Source organism: Selaginella moellendorffii, unplaced genomic scaffold (genome assembly GCF_000143415.4).
Source record: "Selaginella moellendorffii unplaced genomic scaffold, v1.0 SELMOscaffold_70, whole genome shotgun sequence".
Taxonomy (NCBI): domain Eukaryota; kingdom Viridiplantae; phylum Streptophyta; class Lycopodiopsida; order Selaginellales; family Selaginellaceae; genus Selaginella; species Selaginella moellendorffii.
This window is the reverse complement of record NW_003314331.1, coordinates 459,255-476,508: the sequence shown is the minus strand read 5'-3', so window position 1 is coordinate 476,508 and position 17,254 is coordinate 459,255. Positions and strand designations below refer to the sequence as shown.

Below are 17,254 nucleotides of genomic sequence, written 5' to 3'. Positions count from 1 at the left end.
GAATATTCGTAGAACCCGGCGGTTCCCGACCGGCCGGCGGCCGGAACTGCCCACCCAACGGATAATTCTGCGGACGTAACCAACATCCACGTGGCCCACGAGCAAACGCTTGCATGACACGTGTTTACAGAACATTGCCATACACAATGAGAAAATCTAGGCCTTTCCTGTTCTTTTTGTTTGCGCGATTATCTTAGATCGATCCATGGATAGATTTCCATCTTAGATCTTAGAGCGATCAACCTGGAATGTCTGGAAGCAGTAGCGCAAAGTTCTTTAAGAAAATTTAATGCCTCAAATCATACCCTGTGCACTTTGGTGGTTGCTCTGTTGTTGGTGTAGCTAGAAAAACCTAGAAGAGAATATATGTAGCTCCTCCCTCTCGCAGCAACCCATCCTTGTCCATTTTGGTGGAGCCTTTGTCCACACTCTTACAGCCGTTTGGTGGCGGCTGCTAGCGACTTGACACTTTCCAAGCCCCTGTAGCACACGACACGTAAAGCATGAGATGGAATTGCAAGGAAAGATTTGGCCGCACCTCGAGAGAGTAGACTTAAACGCTGGCGAGCTCCTGCGTGCTTTGCTTGGAGCCCGGACGTGCAAGCCTTTTGCTCCGCCAGAACAGGCGAATCGGCGTGCCAGGGAAGCCGATATTCTGGCGCAGCTGCTTTTCCATGTACCTCTTGTAGTCATCCGGGAAAAGCTTCTCATCGTTGACAAAGAAGACAAATGTCGGGGGGCGTGTGGTTGCCTGGAAGATTAAAGCAGAGCCAAATCATCAAAACTCGACTTTTCTGTAGGCGCAGTTTACGCACCTGCGTGCAAAAATATAGGCGACCTTTCCTGCCACCTCTAGTTGTAGGTGGCTGCTTCATGTTGATCGCGTCCTGGACAACTTGATTAAGAATCGCTGTGCTGATCCGGCGCTCCCTTTCCTGACCAGCACTCAAAGCTGTCGCCAGGATCCTACGAAGCATCGAATTAAGATATGCACGAGATGATAAAATAATGGAACGTACTTTTGGACTCGTTGTCCGCTTGTCGCTGAGGTGTAAACAATCGGTGCCCACTTCAGCACACGGAGTTTCTCACGGACATCCATATCGTACCAGTAAGTAGATTCCGCATTCTTATCCGGAACGGTATCCCACTTATTCACGACAATGATGCAGGCCTTCCCATCTTTTTCTATCCTCTCACCGAGCCGATAGTCCTGTAGAAATCAATGCTAAAAAATCTTTTCAAAAGTCCATGCTTGCGTTAAGTACCTGTTCTGTTGCGCAAGTCATCGCTTCAATGACCAAAGCAACAACATCTGCACGTCGGATCGCTCTGAGGGCGCTCTGAACGCACAAAGATTCTGTCTTGCTACCGCCAGAGGCAATAGCTGCTCGCTTTCTGATTCCAGCCGTGTCTATCAGTCTAAAGACCTGCAAACAACAGAGCTTTTAGTGAAGTTGTGGCTTCTCAAGGAGCAAACCTTCCCCTCGGGTCCAGTTACTTCTGTATCGATTGCGTCTCGAGTGGTTCCACTCACGGGACTGACTATCGTTCTTTCCTTCCCGACTATTGCATTCAAAATGCTGCTCTTGCCAACATTTGGCCTCCCAATAATTGCCACAGATAAAGGCCGGTCGCCTTCGCTCGCTTCTAACTCATCCTGGTAAATAGAAAAACAGTTATTGTCTTTCAGTACTGATCATCTATACCTGTTTCTCCTTGATTGCGGAAGTCACATCCTCGAGTAAATCCGGGACACCAGAACCGGAAATAGCCGACACAGGAACAGGTGTGAACCTGAAACAGAAAAACTAGTAGCAGCAAAATTTGACTACGTGGCAATGCATACCCGAGAGACCAAAACTCTGCCGCCTGCAAGAGTCCTTTCTTTGGAGATTCGCATTTATTCACGGCGAGAGCGATCTTCTTGTGTTTGAACTTGCGTCTGAGCCAGTTTCCAATTTCGATATCAGCCGACGTAAGTCCTGCCTGCCTAATGGACAAAGTGAGTATGCTGAATGTAAACGAGGAATTTTGGTTACCTGGCCGTCCACCACAAACACAAGTGCGCAAGCTTCTTCGACAGCTGATGCAGCCTGCTGCTCAATCATGGATGGAAGGCCAGCAGCTGCTGCATCCTTCTTCGCTTGAGCAGCGGCAACAGAACCACCAGCTAAACCGCTCTCTGCACTCGTTGGAATTGTCAATACACCACCAGTGTCTATCAGCATAAACTCCTGGACAGAGCCACGAACTCTGCCATATAAACGGTCTCTAGTGACGCCGGGCTCATCGTGCACAATAGCCATGTTTCTCTGGAGAGAGAGAGAGAGAAACGATTTTAGAACTCATCGAAAGAAAGAAAACTTCGAAAACTTACACCAACAATTCTGTTGAAAAGAGCAGACTTTCCAACATTGGGCCTTCCAACTATGGCTACCTTCGGAAGTAGATGACTTGGTACCTGGAGAGTAAATGATAATGATCACGCCATCACCTTGAGACAATGGAAGCTTACCTCAGGTCCCTTGACACGGTCCCGCCTCCTACGCCTGCCTTTGCCTTGTGCTTGGGGCGTGACATCGATGTCAGCTCGAGACTCCTCCTCTATTCTCTAGATAAAATCTATTCAAGGCAATGTACGTAGCATCTAAAGAATTAAGCATACCTCCAAAGAAATCTTCCTCCTCTTCATCTTCCTCCTCGTCCTCGATAGTGAAATCCTCGAAATCGGCCTCAGTCAGTGTCGCAGCATCCACATCGTCTTCATCTGATTGATCGAGCGCAGCGCTCTGCCGCTGAGAAGACCCCGCATTTTGCCCCTGCTCATCGCGAGCGGCGGAGAGACACCTCGCCTGCCTAGATTTACACGCTACACCCGGAATCACACCTCTACTCGTCCTCGAGGGAAGAAATCTGGCGCCTCGCGCACTGGATAGAAGAGGCCCCGTTGCCACGCACAGTCGCTCCATTAGAACCCTAGCTTAAACCCTAGATTACTAAGCATATTCCTTTATGTTTTATTGGCAAAGCTAAAACGTGGTGCGATACAAGACCGTTGAACTTCTAGACTTTGGAACACGTGGAAAATTGTAGTCCGTCTAGAATTCTAGCGGCCAAGTGGCATGGGTCATATGGCCAAAAATGCAGCCCGAAAGGAATGAGTAATGGCCATTACTGGGTTAAACAACACGCTCCCGTGGCAGCTCTAGTCTAGTGTGAGGGAGAAAGGCAAAAAAGGAGCTATGGTATTGTGGTGTTCAAGGAGGAGCGTCCAGGGTTTGAGTAGCGGCGCCGAGAATTGGGAGAGCGCGCGCTGGATCTCCAACCCAGAGCCTCTATTTCGGCAATGCATGCTTGCAAATAGCTTTCTCGACCAGATCTGGCCGCGCCAGGGATAAGTCGAGCGAAATTTCGATCGGATCGGAAAGGCAGGGCAGCGGCGGGCTCAAGAACGCCGCGGCGCGGCCGGATCGAGCTAGATCGCGGCGGAATTCCACCTGCATTCCCCGGCATGCAAGAAAGGTCAGTGTAGATCGATCGATATCTCGTGTTCTTCCAGGAGAGGGGGGGAAGGGGGAGAATTTCTCCCATCTTGATGCTCTATGGCGGCTATGCCCAACCAATTGCCGCACAGGATCTTCGTTGACGAGGCCAAGGCAGCCGGGATTCCTCCTCCAGGCCAGGCGCCGCCGCCGCTCGTCCAGCCATGGATTCCAGACGAGAGGGACTCCTTCATCTCGTGGCTGCGCAGCGAATTCGCCGCCGCCAATGCCATAATCGACGCAATGTGCCAGCATTTGCCGGTGGTGGCGTCATGCCCCGGGGAGTATGACTTCGTGCTCAATTGCGTGAGGCAAAGGCGCTACAATTGGACCGCCGTGCTCCATATGCAGCAATATTTCTCGGTGGAGGAAGTGGTCATGGCGCTCCAGCAAGTAGCTCTCAAGAGGCGCCATCTCCACCAGCAGCAGGGAATTGGATCTGGGTCCGATGGAGGAGGAGCTCTTTGGGGGGACTCGGATTTCCGGAGACCGAATTTCAGCCGTGCTGCTTCCACTCCTGCTGACAAGAAAGAGAACTTCGTGCCAGAAACCAGCAAATCTGACTCGGATATATCGAGCAAAGCTGGCACCAGCGAAGAAAAAATTTCCGGCACCACCGCCATCGCCGCTGTCGGTGGTGAGAGTATTGACGAAGTTGGATCTCACCAACAGGAGGGCCAGAGTGGCCAGCACGATCCGAGCTTGGCTTCCGTGGATCGGAGCTCCGAGAGAACTGCTCAAGCTAGTACGTGTTTTTATATTTCTTTTCTCTCTAACGCTAGTGGCTGTACGTGTTAGTGCAGGGAGTTCGAATGGCAAGCCCCAAGAGCTCGTAGTCAAAGTGTCGAAGAACTTTCAGTCGCTTGAGAATGTTGACGGGAGAGTGGTAACTGTTCTGATAAATTTTGTGATTTCATACTTGACGACGCTGTGGTGCAGATCAATGCTGTGGAGGGGCTTAGAATTTGCGAGAATGTATTCAGCTCTTTGGAGATCGAGCGGCTGGTGTCGTCACTAAGTGATCTTCAAGGAGCTGGAAGAAAAGTTGAGCTGGGAGCCACTGGTAAGTAATCTATATAGCATTTGTATAATCATTCATGTGGTTTTCTTGTTCGTGTAGGATACAGAATCCTTGGTGGGAAACGATTCCTGAAAGGCAAAAGCAGTGACCTGATGATACAGCAAAATGCTGACAATACAGAAGACGCTCAAAAGAGTTCTTCGCAAGGTTTGATGTTTCAGCTCCATCTATGCTTCTATAATTCTGATGGAATTCCTTCTGTCCAGATGACACTCCAGATTCCTTGCCAGAAATCGTACAATTTATTGCTGATCGTCTGTTAGAGCAACATATCATTCCGGCCTCAAAACGGCCGGACTCATATATTATTAATTTCTTGGGCGAGGTACGTGAACTGTCTCAAGTATTAGAAAGTGCTTTCTGACGAGATGACTTACGAATGAAGGGGGGATACTTGCCACCACAGACAAACAGCCAGGAATTTGATCAACCTTTCTGCATCATCACCCTCCAGTCGGATTGCTCCATGGTCTTTGGAAGATTCATCTCCATGGAGAGTCCTCGGGAGTTCAGAGGACAGTTCAGAATCTCGGCTTCCATCGGGTATGTCTCAAACTGGTCTATACATGCATCTGAAAGTTTCTCTCGTCCAGCTCCGTCATAGTTCTTCAAGGAAACTCCGCAAAGCTCGCAAGATACGCGGTGCCAGCCCTGCCTACAAAGAGGTGCTGTCTCATCCTCGGCAAAACTCTCGTCAAGAGATTTTCCAGAAACATGGGCTTCCAACGCTCGTCAAGCTCTGGCGGACTTCTTAACACCAGCATGAGACCAGCAGCTAACAGCAGCAGTGGTGGCGGTGGCGGTGGTAACAATCCAATGGCTTCCTCGCCAATGCAGCAGGGATTTCCAGCAACCGGAGTTCCAGCGTCCCCGACTCCAGCGTCACCTCCGCAAGGCGGACCGTTCCCACCGCTTCCACTCCCGGTTATGGTCCCAGGGTGGTCGCCGGTTCCCAGGCCAGGACGTTTCAATGGAACCGGCGTCTTCCTTCCTTACGCGGCTCCAAACGGTCCGGGGAGGCCTATGGGTTCCGGCCATCGCAGCAAAGGTCCAGTGCTCCAGAGGATAAATTCTCTCCCAGCTTCCTTCCGGAGCTCACAGAATGGACCATCTTCGTCCGCAGTAAACAGTGACAAATCTCTCGCGGACGATCCGGGAGCTAGCAGCATCACGATCGGCAGCGGCAGTAACTCGCAGGCTCTCGATCAAAGCGCGAGCAGTGATTCCTCCGATAGAGCGAACAATTTTACGGACAAGTTGTAAAACGAGAAGACCAAGAGGAGTAAAAACCATTTTTTCGGCTTCTAGTCAAAAGGTCAACGGTAAAGGGGTTAAAATTTTGACCAGAGCTAACCTTGATTAGTGCTACGATAATCTATTTTAACTACTAAACGAACTAGGGCTTGTCTTTGAAAATATTTTGGTTCCTCCTCCATGGCGCTGGAGGATTTGCGCCGCCCTCTCGCCAATGCGGCCGGCGAGCGATCGCAAGAACAGCAGCAGGACGATCACGCATGCTCCAGGGGCGTCCAGGTATCGATTGATCGGTTTCTTTCATCTCAGGATTGAGGATCTTCGCAGGCTGGGCCGTGGATGGACAATGTGAACGAGATGAAGCGCGTGTGTGGCCTCTCGGCGCCGAATATGGCTGTGAATCTCTTCGACATGGGGATTGTGCTTGTTTCGCTGCTGTTTGTGGGGCGAATTGGCGAGTTGGAGCTCGCTGGAGCATCGCTGGCCATCACCATGGCTAACAGCCTTGGATATTTTGTCCTGGTAAGGATTTCCATATCACTTCTTTTGTTCTTTCCTATCCTAGCTAGCTCATTTGTTTTGTTCTTGAGGTTTAGCTCTTTCATTCTTCTTTGCTCTTCTATTTTGCCCAGCTTATTCATTCTTTGCGTTGAAAGCTTTTTTTTTCCTGGATGTGTTCTCGAAAGCTTGTTCTGTATTTTTGGTGTTCTTCGAACTTAAAGCTTCTGATTCTATCCTAGCTATTGTTTTGGTATTGAGATCTAGCTCTTCCATTCATTCTTTCGCACAGCTTTTGTTTACTTGTTTTTCCTGGCTGTGCTCTTGAAGTTTTTCCACTGTTTTATACACCTGGTGTTCCTCGAACTTAAAAGCTCTGATGCAAACTTCAGGTACGTGCAGATGGGAATGGCTGGAGCGCTCGAGACACTGTGCGGGCAAGCTTACGGAGCCAAGGCATATCACATGCTAGGCATTTATCTCCAACAGGCTGTGGCACTCTCGGTCATCCTCTGCATACCGCTGTCGACCCTCTTCATTTTCACTCGAAGGATTTTGTTGCTCCTGGGACAGGATCCTGCCATGTCTGCTAAAGCCAAGGATTTCATCGTGTGGCTGATTCCCAGCCTCTTTGCCAACGCGTTTGTCCAGCCTCTGCTCAAGTTCTTACAGACACAAGGTGTGGTCATTCCTTCGGCTATTTTCTCCGCGGTTTCGTTCGGTGCTCACATCCTGCTGTCGTGGCTATTCATACACAAGTTCCACGTCGGGTTTCACAGTGTGGCCATCTCCACCAGCATTTCTTTCTGGATAAAGGCTGCTCTACTAGCGCTGTACGTCTGCTGTAGCAAGGTCTGCAAGCACACTTGGAGAGGCTTCTCCACTTGTGTGTGCACAAACGTGAATCACTTCCTCAAGCTTTCACTGGTCTCAGCTTTCATGGTTTGGTATGTTATGGCAATTTTTACTTTTTCTTGCACTCGAGTTAACACTATCATTTTTTACAGCTTGGAATACTGGACTTTTGAGATGCTGGTCCTCTTGGCTGGGCTTCTTCCAAATCCACAGATAGAGGTCTCAACACTATCAATATGGTGAGGTAAACGGCGACCGTCCGATACACAGCCATTCTCAGATGGGCATTGATTCCTGCAGCAACTCCATGGCGACGTTCAACTACATGATCACTCTTGGACTGAGCTTAGGCGTAAGGTACGTAAGTCTACTTCAGTGAGTGCTACATGACATGGTCATGGTATTATCCTTGCAGCATCCGTGTTTCCAACGAGCTGGGAGCAAGGAACCCCTCCGCAGCAAAGCTGGCGGTGTTCGTCGTCCTCGTGCTCGCCACCGCCGAAGTCTTCATCGCGGCGGCGTTCCTGCTCATGGTTCACAAGAGCTGGGGGTGGGTCTTCACAAACGAGTCGGAAGTTGTGGGCAACCTCACTTCCATCACTCCGTTTCTGGCACTCTGGATACTCATTGATGGCACGCAGTGCGTACTTCAAGGTGAGAAAACAAAAGCATTCCCTCCTTTATTTTCTCCCTTTTTTTACTGGCAGACTAGACTTGTCGTTGCCTGTACAGGTGTGGTGCGTGGATGCGGTCGCCAAAACCTGGGCGCTATCATCAACTTGGCAGCCTTTTACCTCTGCGGCCTTCCAGTGGGAGTGCTTTTGGGATTCACCTTCAAGTTTAAAACCAAGGTTTGATGGCGCTTCTATCACTTTCTCGTGTAGTAACTATGAATTGTCTTGCGTGAAATCTCAGGGGCTCTTGGCTGGGACAACAGTGGGATTCTTCCTCCAGCTCGTGCTCTACCTCATTCTTATACTTCGCATGGACTGGAGAAGGCAGGCTGTGAGCGTGAGCCAAACTTTGGACACCAGGTCTTTAACTCTCAAGTGACAGAGATCTCTGTTATCATCTTTATTACCATCTGGAAGGTAAAGAAAGAAATCTTAACGCAAAGTTTATCATCTCATCACCTTTACATATACAAATGCTAGTTTTCAGCCCTCCTGGTTTCTCCACCTCCATCAAATCTTAATTACAGTCTAGCTAGTAGACCAAGCAAAATATTTGTAAAACCTCTCCTCTCCTCTCTAGTCACAAACCTTTAGTGCTGCTGCCTCCCATGGCTTTACATCTTGAGAAGTAGATTTAGTGGAGTGCTGTTGTATCTCTGCGCTAGGCCCCTAATCGTGAGCGCGATCACGTCTCTGATATGCCTCGTCCGGACCATGAGATCCACTTCGTTCTCGCTGTCAATCACAGTCTTGAGACGATGTTGATCGTTCCGGAAGAGCTCCACCTAAATCAAAAGAAAGGAGACAATGATTTTAGAGCAGCATTGACAAGTCCACACGACGAGACAAACACACACTATTATCTGCAACATGGATGAACACACACACAAAGGATATGGAAAAGCAAAAGAGAAACACACACACAAACACACAAAACTTGCAAGGAAAAGTTGCGACTTGCATGGAAAAAGCAAAGCAAAGCAAAGTGAAAACAGAGAGAATACACACCCACTCACAGAGAAACAAAACTAGCATGGACATCGAAAAGCAAAACAAAGAGAATCACACACAAAGAAAGAAAGAGCACAGGGAAACACGAAGGACTATAAAAGATTGCAACTTACATGGAAAGGTGGGGCATATGTGCCTCGAATTTCCGTGTACGGGAACGACGTTTTGGAGCCCGGCTTTATCACTTTTATTCTCTTGCGATTGATATCCAGGATGCGTCTCTCTAGGCTGCCCAGTGCCTGCTGCTGTTGTGGCCCGCTTGCGGGCGATCGATCCCTGTCCCGGAGAACCTGGAAATTTTTGCCGTGTCAGGAATATATTTGTATCACTAACGCAAATGCTCACCTCAAACTTGACTGCTCCAAGCTCGAGCTTTTGCTTCACTTCTTTCGCAACTTCCGGTTCTGAAATGCAGGAGTTTGCCTCAGCAGCAAAAGAAACACAACACTTACCAACTTCTATAGGATCAGTTGAAGCCGAGGTGGGGTTGCCTTCTACGCCGTCCTCCCGGACTGGAGTATAAATAGCCACCAATCTGTATCCAACATCGTCCACATTTGCTTCATACATGCGCCCGGTCTCTCCTGATCATAAAGAGCAAAGAGTGTGAGCTGCTGGAGCGCTATAAACTTGCCAATGTACCTGGAATGGGAATGAGATCCGGACTACCAGCCATTGCTCTAAACCATTGAATGGAGCTCTTTCCTTCTCGGCCACCGACGTATATGCCCCTAACAGCATATAAGTTTGTGTGAAAGCCACGGCCTTCTATCTCCAACTTATCAATACGAGGAAAGGCTGGAAAATTAGAAGGTTGGTTACATGAAAGGAAAAAGAAACTGAAGTAAAACCTGGTTGCACGGCTGGTGTTGTACTAGAAATTGGATCGGTGGAACGCCCAAAGACGTCGTATATCACGCATTCGCAACATAACAAATATCCAATATCCTCCAGCCTCACTTTATAGGTGCACGAGCGTTGCTGGGAAATCGGTTCGAAATCGGCTGAGCCAGGCTCAGTCGAGCGCGACCTGCGTCACCATTTTGTCAGCATCGTTTCCAGTGTTTGAAATGGCCTTACCATTGATACTTGATTTCCTTTTTGTACTTGTCCCACACCCGCTGTTGTGTCTCTCCCTTTGGCATAACTTCCAAAGCAGTTAGAACTTCTCCCTCGATCACTTTCCCAGAAAGGACGAATTTTTGCACACGAGGAAGCTCTGGAAGAAAGAACTTATTGTAATGGTGGCGGCCAGTGAAGAAGCATCATAAGTACCTGGATATATGACCTTGCTGGGCTCGGAAACAACGAGATCTCCCACGACTCCATCATCCCGAACAGGAGTATAGCTTGGAAATACACTGAAGTTAGTCTCAGATTCGAAAATAAAATAGACGTAGTACCCAAATATAATGCGGTATGTGTAATCCTCTTCAGATGCAACGTAAGTCTTCGATGTCGCCCCTTCAATCAAAGTGGTGGTGCCATTAGCACTTTCTCTATACCAGCTCAGCTGGCTTTCCCCTTCTCTACCACCATGATAATATGCGTCCCCGACAAACATATCAAGCGAGACCTCCTTGAGAGTTACATCGCGAACCGAAGGTTCCGCTATAGAGGAAAGGTAAGATTTTGCTCGGATGTGAGTCAAGCTGCAGCTTACCTGGGATAACTGGCTGTTTACTGTATGCAATGACGGGCTTTCCTTGCTTTCCATCCTGACGAACTGGTGTCCATTCTAGTACCAAATACGCATCGACATCTTCCAGCTCCGGAGTATATGACCTGGAAAGGCATTCGAATCAGAACGACGGGCGAGAATTAAAAATCAAGAGCTTACAGTGAGCTACAGACGAACTCAGCATCAATGGGCAGAATTGAGTCTCGAACTTTGGTAGAAGTACGGTACCACATGTAATGGCTCTCTCCTTCTTGGCCACCAAAGTAGGTCCGCGTCGGGACAAGTTCTACGTCTTCATGGCAGTCTGGGATGACCAGAGCTTTTCCTTCCGGTTCCGCTGCATTCAAAAAGTTGTATCAGAACACGCCGTTCCTGTGAACAATTTGAGACCAACCATCCTGTACTACTTCTGACGTTACAGCATATGCCTCCCCAACAATCCCATCACTCCTCACGGGAATAAAGACTACTTTGATGCGAGCGCCAACATCCTCATAAGTCAATTTTAAACTCTCTGAAAATGAAAATGCAGCTCAGTTTTTGCTAAAACTTTTACAATATAATACCTGAATTGCCCAGATATTTTTGTTCTCCAGACGAGTTTCGCCTCCACCATTCGAGTTCACATGGTCCCTTATCGCTGTTAAAAAGATGTTATTTCAATCAACTTTCAAAGACCGGCACTCTTACCCTCCATTGTATACTGCGTTGACGAAGAGATGTTCTCCTTCCACGGGACTGCCGAAAATCTCAAGTACTGTGCAGCTTGGTGGACCTGGACGGAACCAGTTGAAATAACGAGAACAACGAAATGGTACACGCACCTGGTAGAACAGGACCAAGAAGCTGAGAGACAGAGATAGGTCCTCTTACACCATCTTCCCGCACTGGTTCGCAGGAGCAACAAACCAGCCCATGGACATCTTCAAGTTTTAGTGTATATGTAACGTCTGTAGCTCCTCTAATTTCTCTTTGAGTACCATCAGGACTTGTCTGTAATTCACAAGCAGCTTTACTTCCAACTCCCTCCAGAGACAAGCTAACTTACCACAAACCATTGGATATTTGACGAGCCTTCCTTACCACCCCAATATTTCTTTTCTATCTTCAATTCAGCACCCTCCACGGGTTCTCCTACTATCTGGAACGTAAGAAGCTTGGGAGAACCTGATAATGCAACAGTTATTTCTGCTACGTGTGCAAACCGAAGCATACCGGGGCTTATGGGTTCCGGAATCATTGTAACAACCCTTTCGCCGATGGCACCGTCGTCACGAATAGGTAGACAATGAAAAGAAATGTACTTGTTGACTGCATCCTCAGTGACCGAATATTGCAGACTCCCACTAGCTTCAGCTATTAGAGAACCGGTAGCATTCTTAGACTGTCACAAACAGCTTCAGTAAGCTTCAAACTTGACCATTTTGTACACAGCATACCTCGTGAAGATACCAATTGTGCTGACTAGCACCTTCGTAACCTCCAACATATCCGTAAGAGGCCGTCAAAGTTTCTCCCTCCAAAAGCTCTCCAGTTATGGTTAGGAAGCTTAAGCTCGGGGGCAACACTGTCACGACGTAAGCGTTAAGGAAAACAGAAAATAGACTCCACAGGCTTACTTTCGACTCGTGCGTCAGAAACCACGTAGACAGAATCACCGCTTTCACCATCCGAACGTACAGGCGTATACTCGGCTGCTAGATAGTGTCCTACAGCTCCCAAAGGTATTCTGAATGCCTGCCACGATTACCGGTTTAATGAAGAAGTGCTACAGTATGTCACAAACAATACTTTAGCAATCTTAGACGTGCTGATGGGCTCTAGATTCTGCGTGTTGTGTGGAGTGTCCGTCTTGAACCATTGTACACGACTAGCTCCTTCAGTGCCACCTATAAAAATACCGCTGACAACGATCTTACTTCCCTCTCGCATGTCCCCCACAAGTCTCAACTGAAGGATTCTAGGAGGAGCTGTGTAGGAGGTGTCAGTAAAATTTGGCAGCAGTAAACAAGAGCTTACCAAGTAAAATTTTGTCGCTAGTTGCAGAGGCAGGGACACCACATGCTCCTAGGTGAAAACAAGTTTTAGTCAAAAGAAAAAACACGGAACTCTCTCTGTAAGAAAATACCTGCTATATTAGCTGGAGTGTAGACAAATTTCATACGCAATCCGACGTCCTCCTCTGTCAGGAGGTACTCGGAAGAACCTTTCGAAACAAGAGTAAAATCTCTGTGAAGGTACGTGCCATCAGTTATACACAGAACATTTGTCCAATAAGCTTACCCTGAATCTTGTTCTTCGCGGAACCACTCAAACTTACTTGTTCCTTCCTTTCCACCAAAGTATTTTCCAGTACCACGAATTGTATTTCCTTCCACGAACTCACCAGTAATACGTACGTTTGCCACAGATGGAGAGGCTGGTATACACAACGTGACAATAGTTACGTGTTTAAAGCTAAAATCATCGTATGTTTTACCTGCGTCAATCACTGGCGTTATAGCATATTGGGACTCGCCTTTCGTGCCTTCTTCTGTAACGGGCGTATACATGAACAATAGATGAGCTCCGACATCATCCAAAACGAGTCTATACTCGTAATCTTCAGCTCCAACAATAGCTACGGGGCTATTGTTTTCAGTCTTTCTGAGCCAGCTGCATTTTACGAAGCATCATAAACCACTAGAATGGAAACTTGAACCAAAAAAAAAATCTATACCTTACAACGCCACTGCCGGGAGTACCTCCGCACCAGGCAACTTCAGCAGAGCCTACCATGCTGTTCCCCTCTACAGGCTCACCATCCACCTGGATACTTAGTACTTTGGGACAGCCAGTGCCTGCGGAAAGAGATTCAATAATCAACGCAGCTGAAAGCTAACAGAGTACCAGGAGAAACAGCAAAAGAAAAGGCAGAAACGGGAGGAAATTGTTGGTCTCCAAGGTAAGGTGTACAATCCACTTTGAGGCAATAACCAACATCTTCGTGTTTAGGCCAGTAGATCTAAACAAAAGATATGCACATTAATATTAAACGAAATATACACTTCAAGCATACCTTGTTAGTAGCACCTTCAATAGGTTCAAAATTCACGGGAGTTTGTTCTCCAATAAACCATTGGTAAAGCAGCGTAAGATCACCCTCCCCGTCGTCTAGCCGTCCAAAGACAAATTCGCAGTGGCAAGGATCCTCTTCGAAAGGACGATCAATAAAAGCTTTTCGAAGAGTGAAGCCGTGTGGCAAATTGTCCTTCCATTGGGATATCAGAAACTCCGTTGTTGATTCTGAAAAACATTACTCATAAAATGAATGCAGAAGTCCATGGAAAGGAAAAAACATACCAGCAGCCTCTTCAGGACTACAAAGCTCCCATCCATCCCGAATACAAAGTGCAGTGCTAGCAGGGTACAAAAGAGAAACCTCCCGTTCCTCAGCAGACAGATCTAAAGCAAAAAATGTAAAAAAAATATTATTCCGAAATGATAGTCCAACCTCTGTCGTTAAACTTTTTCAGTGTTGGTCCAACGAGAAGAATTGAAGCTGCCTCCAAGTGCGGTACCTCCAAGATCGGGTTTTCTTCCAGCCTTAGGTGCTATCAAAGCATTGTGCAAGAATTTTCAAAAAATGACAAACTAAAAACGAGGAATAAAGCCCAACCTCAAGCGCTGGCAGGTGCGGAAAGCCTTTTAACGTAGAAATTTTATTTTTGCTAGCGGCAAGAACCTGCCATGTGAATTTTCAGAAGCTGTACATTGTCAACAAAAAATACCTGTAGCCGTGGCTGGGTGGCCATTGCTAGGGACTTCAGTCTGTTTTGGGCGACGGACAGGAACTACGAGAGAACAAACGACAAGTTAAGTCTGCAAGACAGGACTCTGTGAATAAGAATGCACCTCCAAGTTTGGTAGCTGAGGCAATCCACTTAGTGATGTGATTTGATTTCCAGCAAGGTACAGTTGCTGATCATAGATACTTTCGTTTAGCAAAAGAATAGTGACAATATAGGAAATCAAAAGTACCTGAAGTGCTTTACAGTTTGCTAGCGGTTCGAAGCCGCCGCCCTTGAACTCGTTGAAACTAAGGTCCAAAACCTGCAACAGACAAGTAAAGAAGAGACGCACTTTGGTTGTTAAATTCACCTTGACACGCTTCAAAATCTCAATGCCGTCCATGTTTGACAGTTTGTTGTCTCTGAGATAGACGAACTGTAAATACAAGAATTAGTGAGCCACTTTCATAAACACGCCTTACACCTCTATACCTGTACCGACCTCAAGCTTTGGCGTGAGATGGACGAGGTTGCAGTCCAGACTTCGCAGCTTTTGGCCTCTGAGATCAAGCCTCTGGAAACAACAGCCGTCAGAGAAATCAAGTTGCAATCCTTAGAATGGCACATACCACGTCATCTCCTGCCTTCACATCGACCGGTGGCAAAGTGATCAAACGAGTGTCCCTGGCTTCGGGCGTTAAGGATTTCCTTCTTGCCGCCAACTTATCGGAAGATAGCGTTTTCTCCGATGACATAGACCTTGATGATATTGTAGGACTCTCAAACGCTCTTGGAGATCTCTTCGTGACAGCCATAGGACCAGACTTCTTCTGAAGGCTGCTGGGACTACCATTGGCAACCTGGCCTCTTGATGCTGAAAAAGAGCTGCTTCCACTTTTCGAGGACGGGCTGCAGAGTTTTGAGCTCGCTCTTACGGAAGGACCAGGAGACTTTGGACCAGGCGTGCCTGGAGAGTTTAGCACCGATGGACTGCTACGCCTGAGGTAATCGTTGGGCTTTGAGACGGAACCTGGCGAATGTAGGGACAGACTTGTGACCCGACTAGGAGTAGTCGGCTTCGAGCTACTAATTCTCGACGAGGATGATGACGAGTTTGCCCATCTCTTGAGCTCTGCTGCCGACGGTGCCGAAGACCGTGCCGATAACGCAGGCAAAGACTGCCTCCGTGTAGAACCGAATGACGTCCCAGTCGACCGTGACAAGCTAGCACCTGGACTGATCGAACTTCTCCTGCTGCTCACGCTCGACGGAGTCACTGGCGGTGTATCAACTCCCGGAGTACGTTTCTTCAAAGCCGGGGCTTTGGGCGTTGTCGTCATTGAAGACGCCGAAGCCTTGGCCGCGGCAGAAGCCCTGGGAGTGACTGGAGCACTGATGCTACCGTTGGACTTGCTCGAAGTGTGAAACCCATTCCCATTTCCATTCGCCTCTGCCTCTTGTTGTCTTCTAGCAATCGCTGCCGGTGACGACGACTTGAGAAATGGCCGCACTGGTGTGGTAGATCCAGGTGACGAAGCTGGAGACTTCTTCATCGTGCCACTGGATGTTCGAGCCAGAGATCTCCCGCCGTTGCTAGATCCCGAACCCCTGCCCAACGATGGCCCTTTCTTAACCTTGCCACTAACCTCTGCCTTGCTCTCCGCTGGAATCTCTTCATCGGCCGGAGCTTCGCTGGCCATATCTGGATGATCCTCATCGTCATGCTTTCCATTCGGCAAATCGTCCGGATCTGCTACTGTTACTCGCAAAGACGAGCCGCCGGGAGGAGAAATCTCTCCACTTTCCAGGCTCGTCCCATCCAGCATTGGACCTGCATTGTCGTCCGAGTAGATTTCCAAGGGAGGATCAGAGAGCTCCGGCCTGTATTCCTCAAGCTTCGCCGCCTCCATCGATCCTAGGGCAGCCAAATCCGCCTTGTTTTCCACTGCACACGCAGATCCAAGCTCTAGAATTGAGATATCGCAGATATCTCGCGCCGCGCAACTTACCGATCGATCGATGATATTCACGGCGCCATGGCGCTGCTCCCTAGCGATGGCGCGCCTCGCGATGCCGCTCCTCCGCCATCACTCCGCCTCAAATCTCGTGAGAAGATCGCTAGGGTCTCGATCGGAGGTAGCTCAAGCACAGACAGAGAGAGAAATGGAGCTCCAGAAACTCTTTCCATGAAAAAGTGAAAAAAAAAAAAAACAAAAGGAAAATGCTGCCGTGGTAAAACTCGGCGGGAATGTGAACGGGGACCCTTCACCCCTCACTGATGACGTGCCAGCAAACCCATTGGCACGCTCCGGCCGCCGTCACCAGTGACGGCTCGCCTTCACGCCCCGCGCGTTGACGGAGGCCAGCAAGATAATGACAATAATTCACAATAATTCTGCCCCTCACTCCTCATGTTTGGTATCTTTTACTTTCACCCTCACGTTGTTTTTAGTGTTGCCTCCCAAAACAACCGCGGCATATTCTCCCAGCGATGCGCCTCTAGTCAAACGTCCTTGACTATAACACTTGACCAGCTACAAATCCTCCCCCCAGCTGCCCCAATTTATCCAGTCCATCCACTCCACGGGGATGCTTACAAATCCAACGGTCCACCAGCCACTGCATATCCACAATCGACCAAGAGATTGGGGCAGTGGGCCACCACTTGGGTGGCCTGTCCCCAACAACGCTCTCTGGGCCCAATTTGCCAACATTAGCATATTCGTGCCATGTGAGAGAACGTTACTGTGTGGGTTTTTTATAAAGGCCTGGCCAAAACTTTTGGGACTATAGCTACATTGGGCTGGTCTTCGCTGGCTAGATGATTTCACAATTTGTATTTGTATTAAAGGTTTAAATCAAACAGTTTTTACGTTTGTGGTAAA

General features: G+C 48.3%; 4 protein-coding genes across 6 annotated transcripts; 2 read left to right on the top strand and 2 right to left on the bottom strand.

The window, feature by feature from the left end:
- Window positions 1-91: 91 nt before the first annotated feature.
- LOC9640737 (GTPase Der) lies at window positions 92-2,975 on the bottom strand. Of its 2 annotated transcripts, none has more exons than XM_002985787.2 (12): window positions 2,669-2,975; window positions 2,519-2,607; window positions 2,381-2,464; window positions 2,043-2,315; window positions 1,850-1,989; window positions 1,710-1,797; window positions 1,481-1,660; window positions 1,269-1,430; window positions 1,020-1,213; window positions 816-966; window positions 539-751; window positions 92-480 (listed from the first exon to the last, which is right to left on the bottom strand). In XM_002985787.2, exons 1-11 carry the CDS (start codon window positions 2,970-2,972, stop codon window positions 554-556), a joined length of 1,863 nt encoding a protein of 620 aa, XP_002985833.2. In that variant the 5' UTR covers window positions 2,973-2,975; the 3' UTR covers window positions 92-480; window positions 539-553. The 2 variants fall into 2 exon arrangements, with proteins under 2 accessions (XP_002985833.2, XP_024515551.1); XM_024659783.1 differs by having other exon boundaries at window positions 2,519-2,614; window positions 2,669-2,805.
- A 208-nt stretch (window positions 2,976-3,183) lies between these two features.
- Window positions 3,184-5,940, top strand: LOC9640736. The gene is made up of 7 exons (XM_002985885.2): window positions 3,184-4,290; window positions 4,349-4,431; window positions 4,485-4,608; window positions 4,666-4,773; window positions 4,833-4,951; window positions 5,012-5,169; window positions 5,220-5,940. Exons 1-7 carry the CDS (start codon window positions 3,606-3,608, stop codon window positions 5,887-5,889), a joined length of 1,947 nt encoding a protein of 648 aa, XP_002985931.1. The 5' UTR covers window positions 3,184-3,605; the 3' UTR covers window positions 5,890-5,940.
- An 85-nt stretch (window positions 5,941-6,025) lies between these two features.
- On the top strand, window positions 6,026-8,362 carry LOC9640338 (protein DETOXIFICATION 17). Of its 2 annotated transcripts, none has more exons than XM_024659784.1 (8): window positions 6,026-6,159; window positions 6,208-6,402; window positions 6,781-7,325; window positions 7,386-7,472; window positions 7,534-7,590; window positions 7,649-7,887; window positions 7,946-8,084; window positions 8,149-8,362. In XM_024659784.1, the coding sequence occupies exons 1-8, from the start codon at window positions 6,061-6,063 to the stop codon at window positions 8,240-8,242; spliced, it is 1,455 nt and encodes a 484-aa protein (XP_024515552.1). In that variant the 5' UTR covers window positions 6,026-6,060; the 3' UTR covers window positions 8,243-8,362. The 2 variants fall into 2 exon arrangements, with proteins under 2 accessions (XP_024515552.1, XP_002985930.2); XM_002985884.2 differs by having other exon boundaries at window positions 6,027-6,159; window positions 7,966-8,084; window positions 8,149-8,360.
- LOC9640735 (187-kDa microtubule-associated protein AIR9) lies at window positions 8,326-16,567 on the bottom strand. The gene is made up of 37 exons (XM_024659780.1): window positions 16,379-16,567; window positions 14,999-16,314; window positions 14,872-14,943; window positions 14,740-14,805; window positions 14,620-14,691; window positions 14,494-14,559; window positions 14,370-14,432; window positions 14,258-14,323; window positions 14,093-14,192; window positions 13,942-14,043; window positions 13,658-13,884; window positions 13,489-13,603; window positions 13,319-13,439; window positions 13,079-13,254; window positions 12,883-13,018; window positions 12,728-12,828; window positions 12,619-12,666; window positions 12,391-12,569; window positions 12,219-12,336; window positions 12,039-12,166; window positions 11,815-11,983; window positions 11,648-11,766; window positions 11,424-11,592; window positions 11,290-11,374; window positions 11,166-11,239; window positions 10,994-11,113; window positions 10,759-10,936; window positions 10,582-10,703; window positions 10,322-10,529; window positions 10,194-10,267; window positions 9,999-10,137; window positions 9,770-9,948; window positions 9,561-9,716; window positions 9,371-9,502; window positions 9,264-9,322; window positions 9,032-9,208; window positions 8,326-8,692 (listed from the first exon to the last, which is right to left on the bottom strand). The coding sequence occupies exons 2-37, from the start codon at window positions 16,277-16,279 to the stop codon at window positions 8,522-8,524; spliced, it is 5,568 nt and encodes a 1,855-aa protein (XP_024515548.1). The 5' UTR covers window positions 16,280-16,314; window positions 16,379-16,567; the 3' UTR covers window positions 8,326-8,521.
- Between the last annotated feature and the right edge of the window lie 687 nt (window positions 16,568-17,254).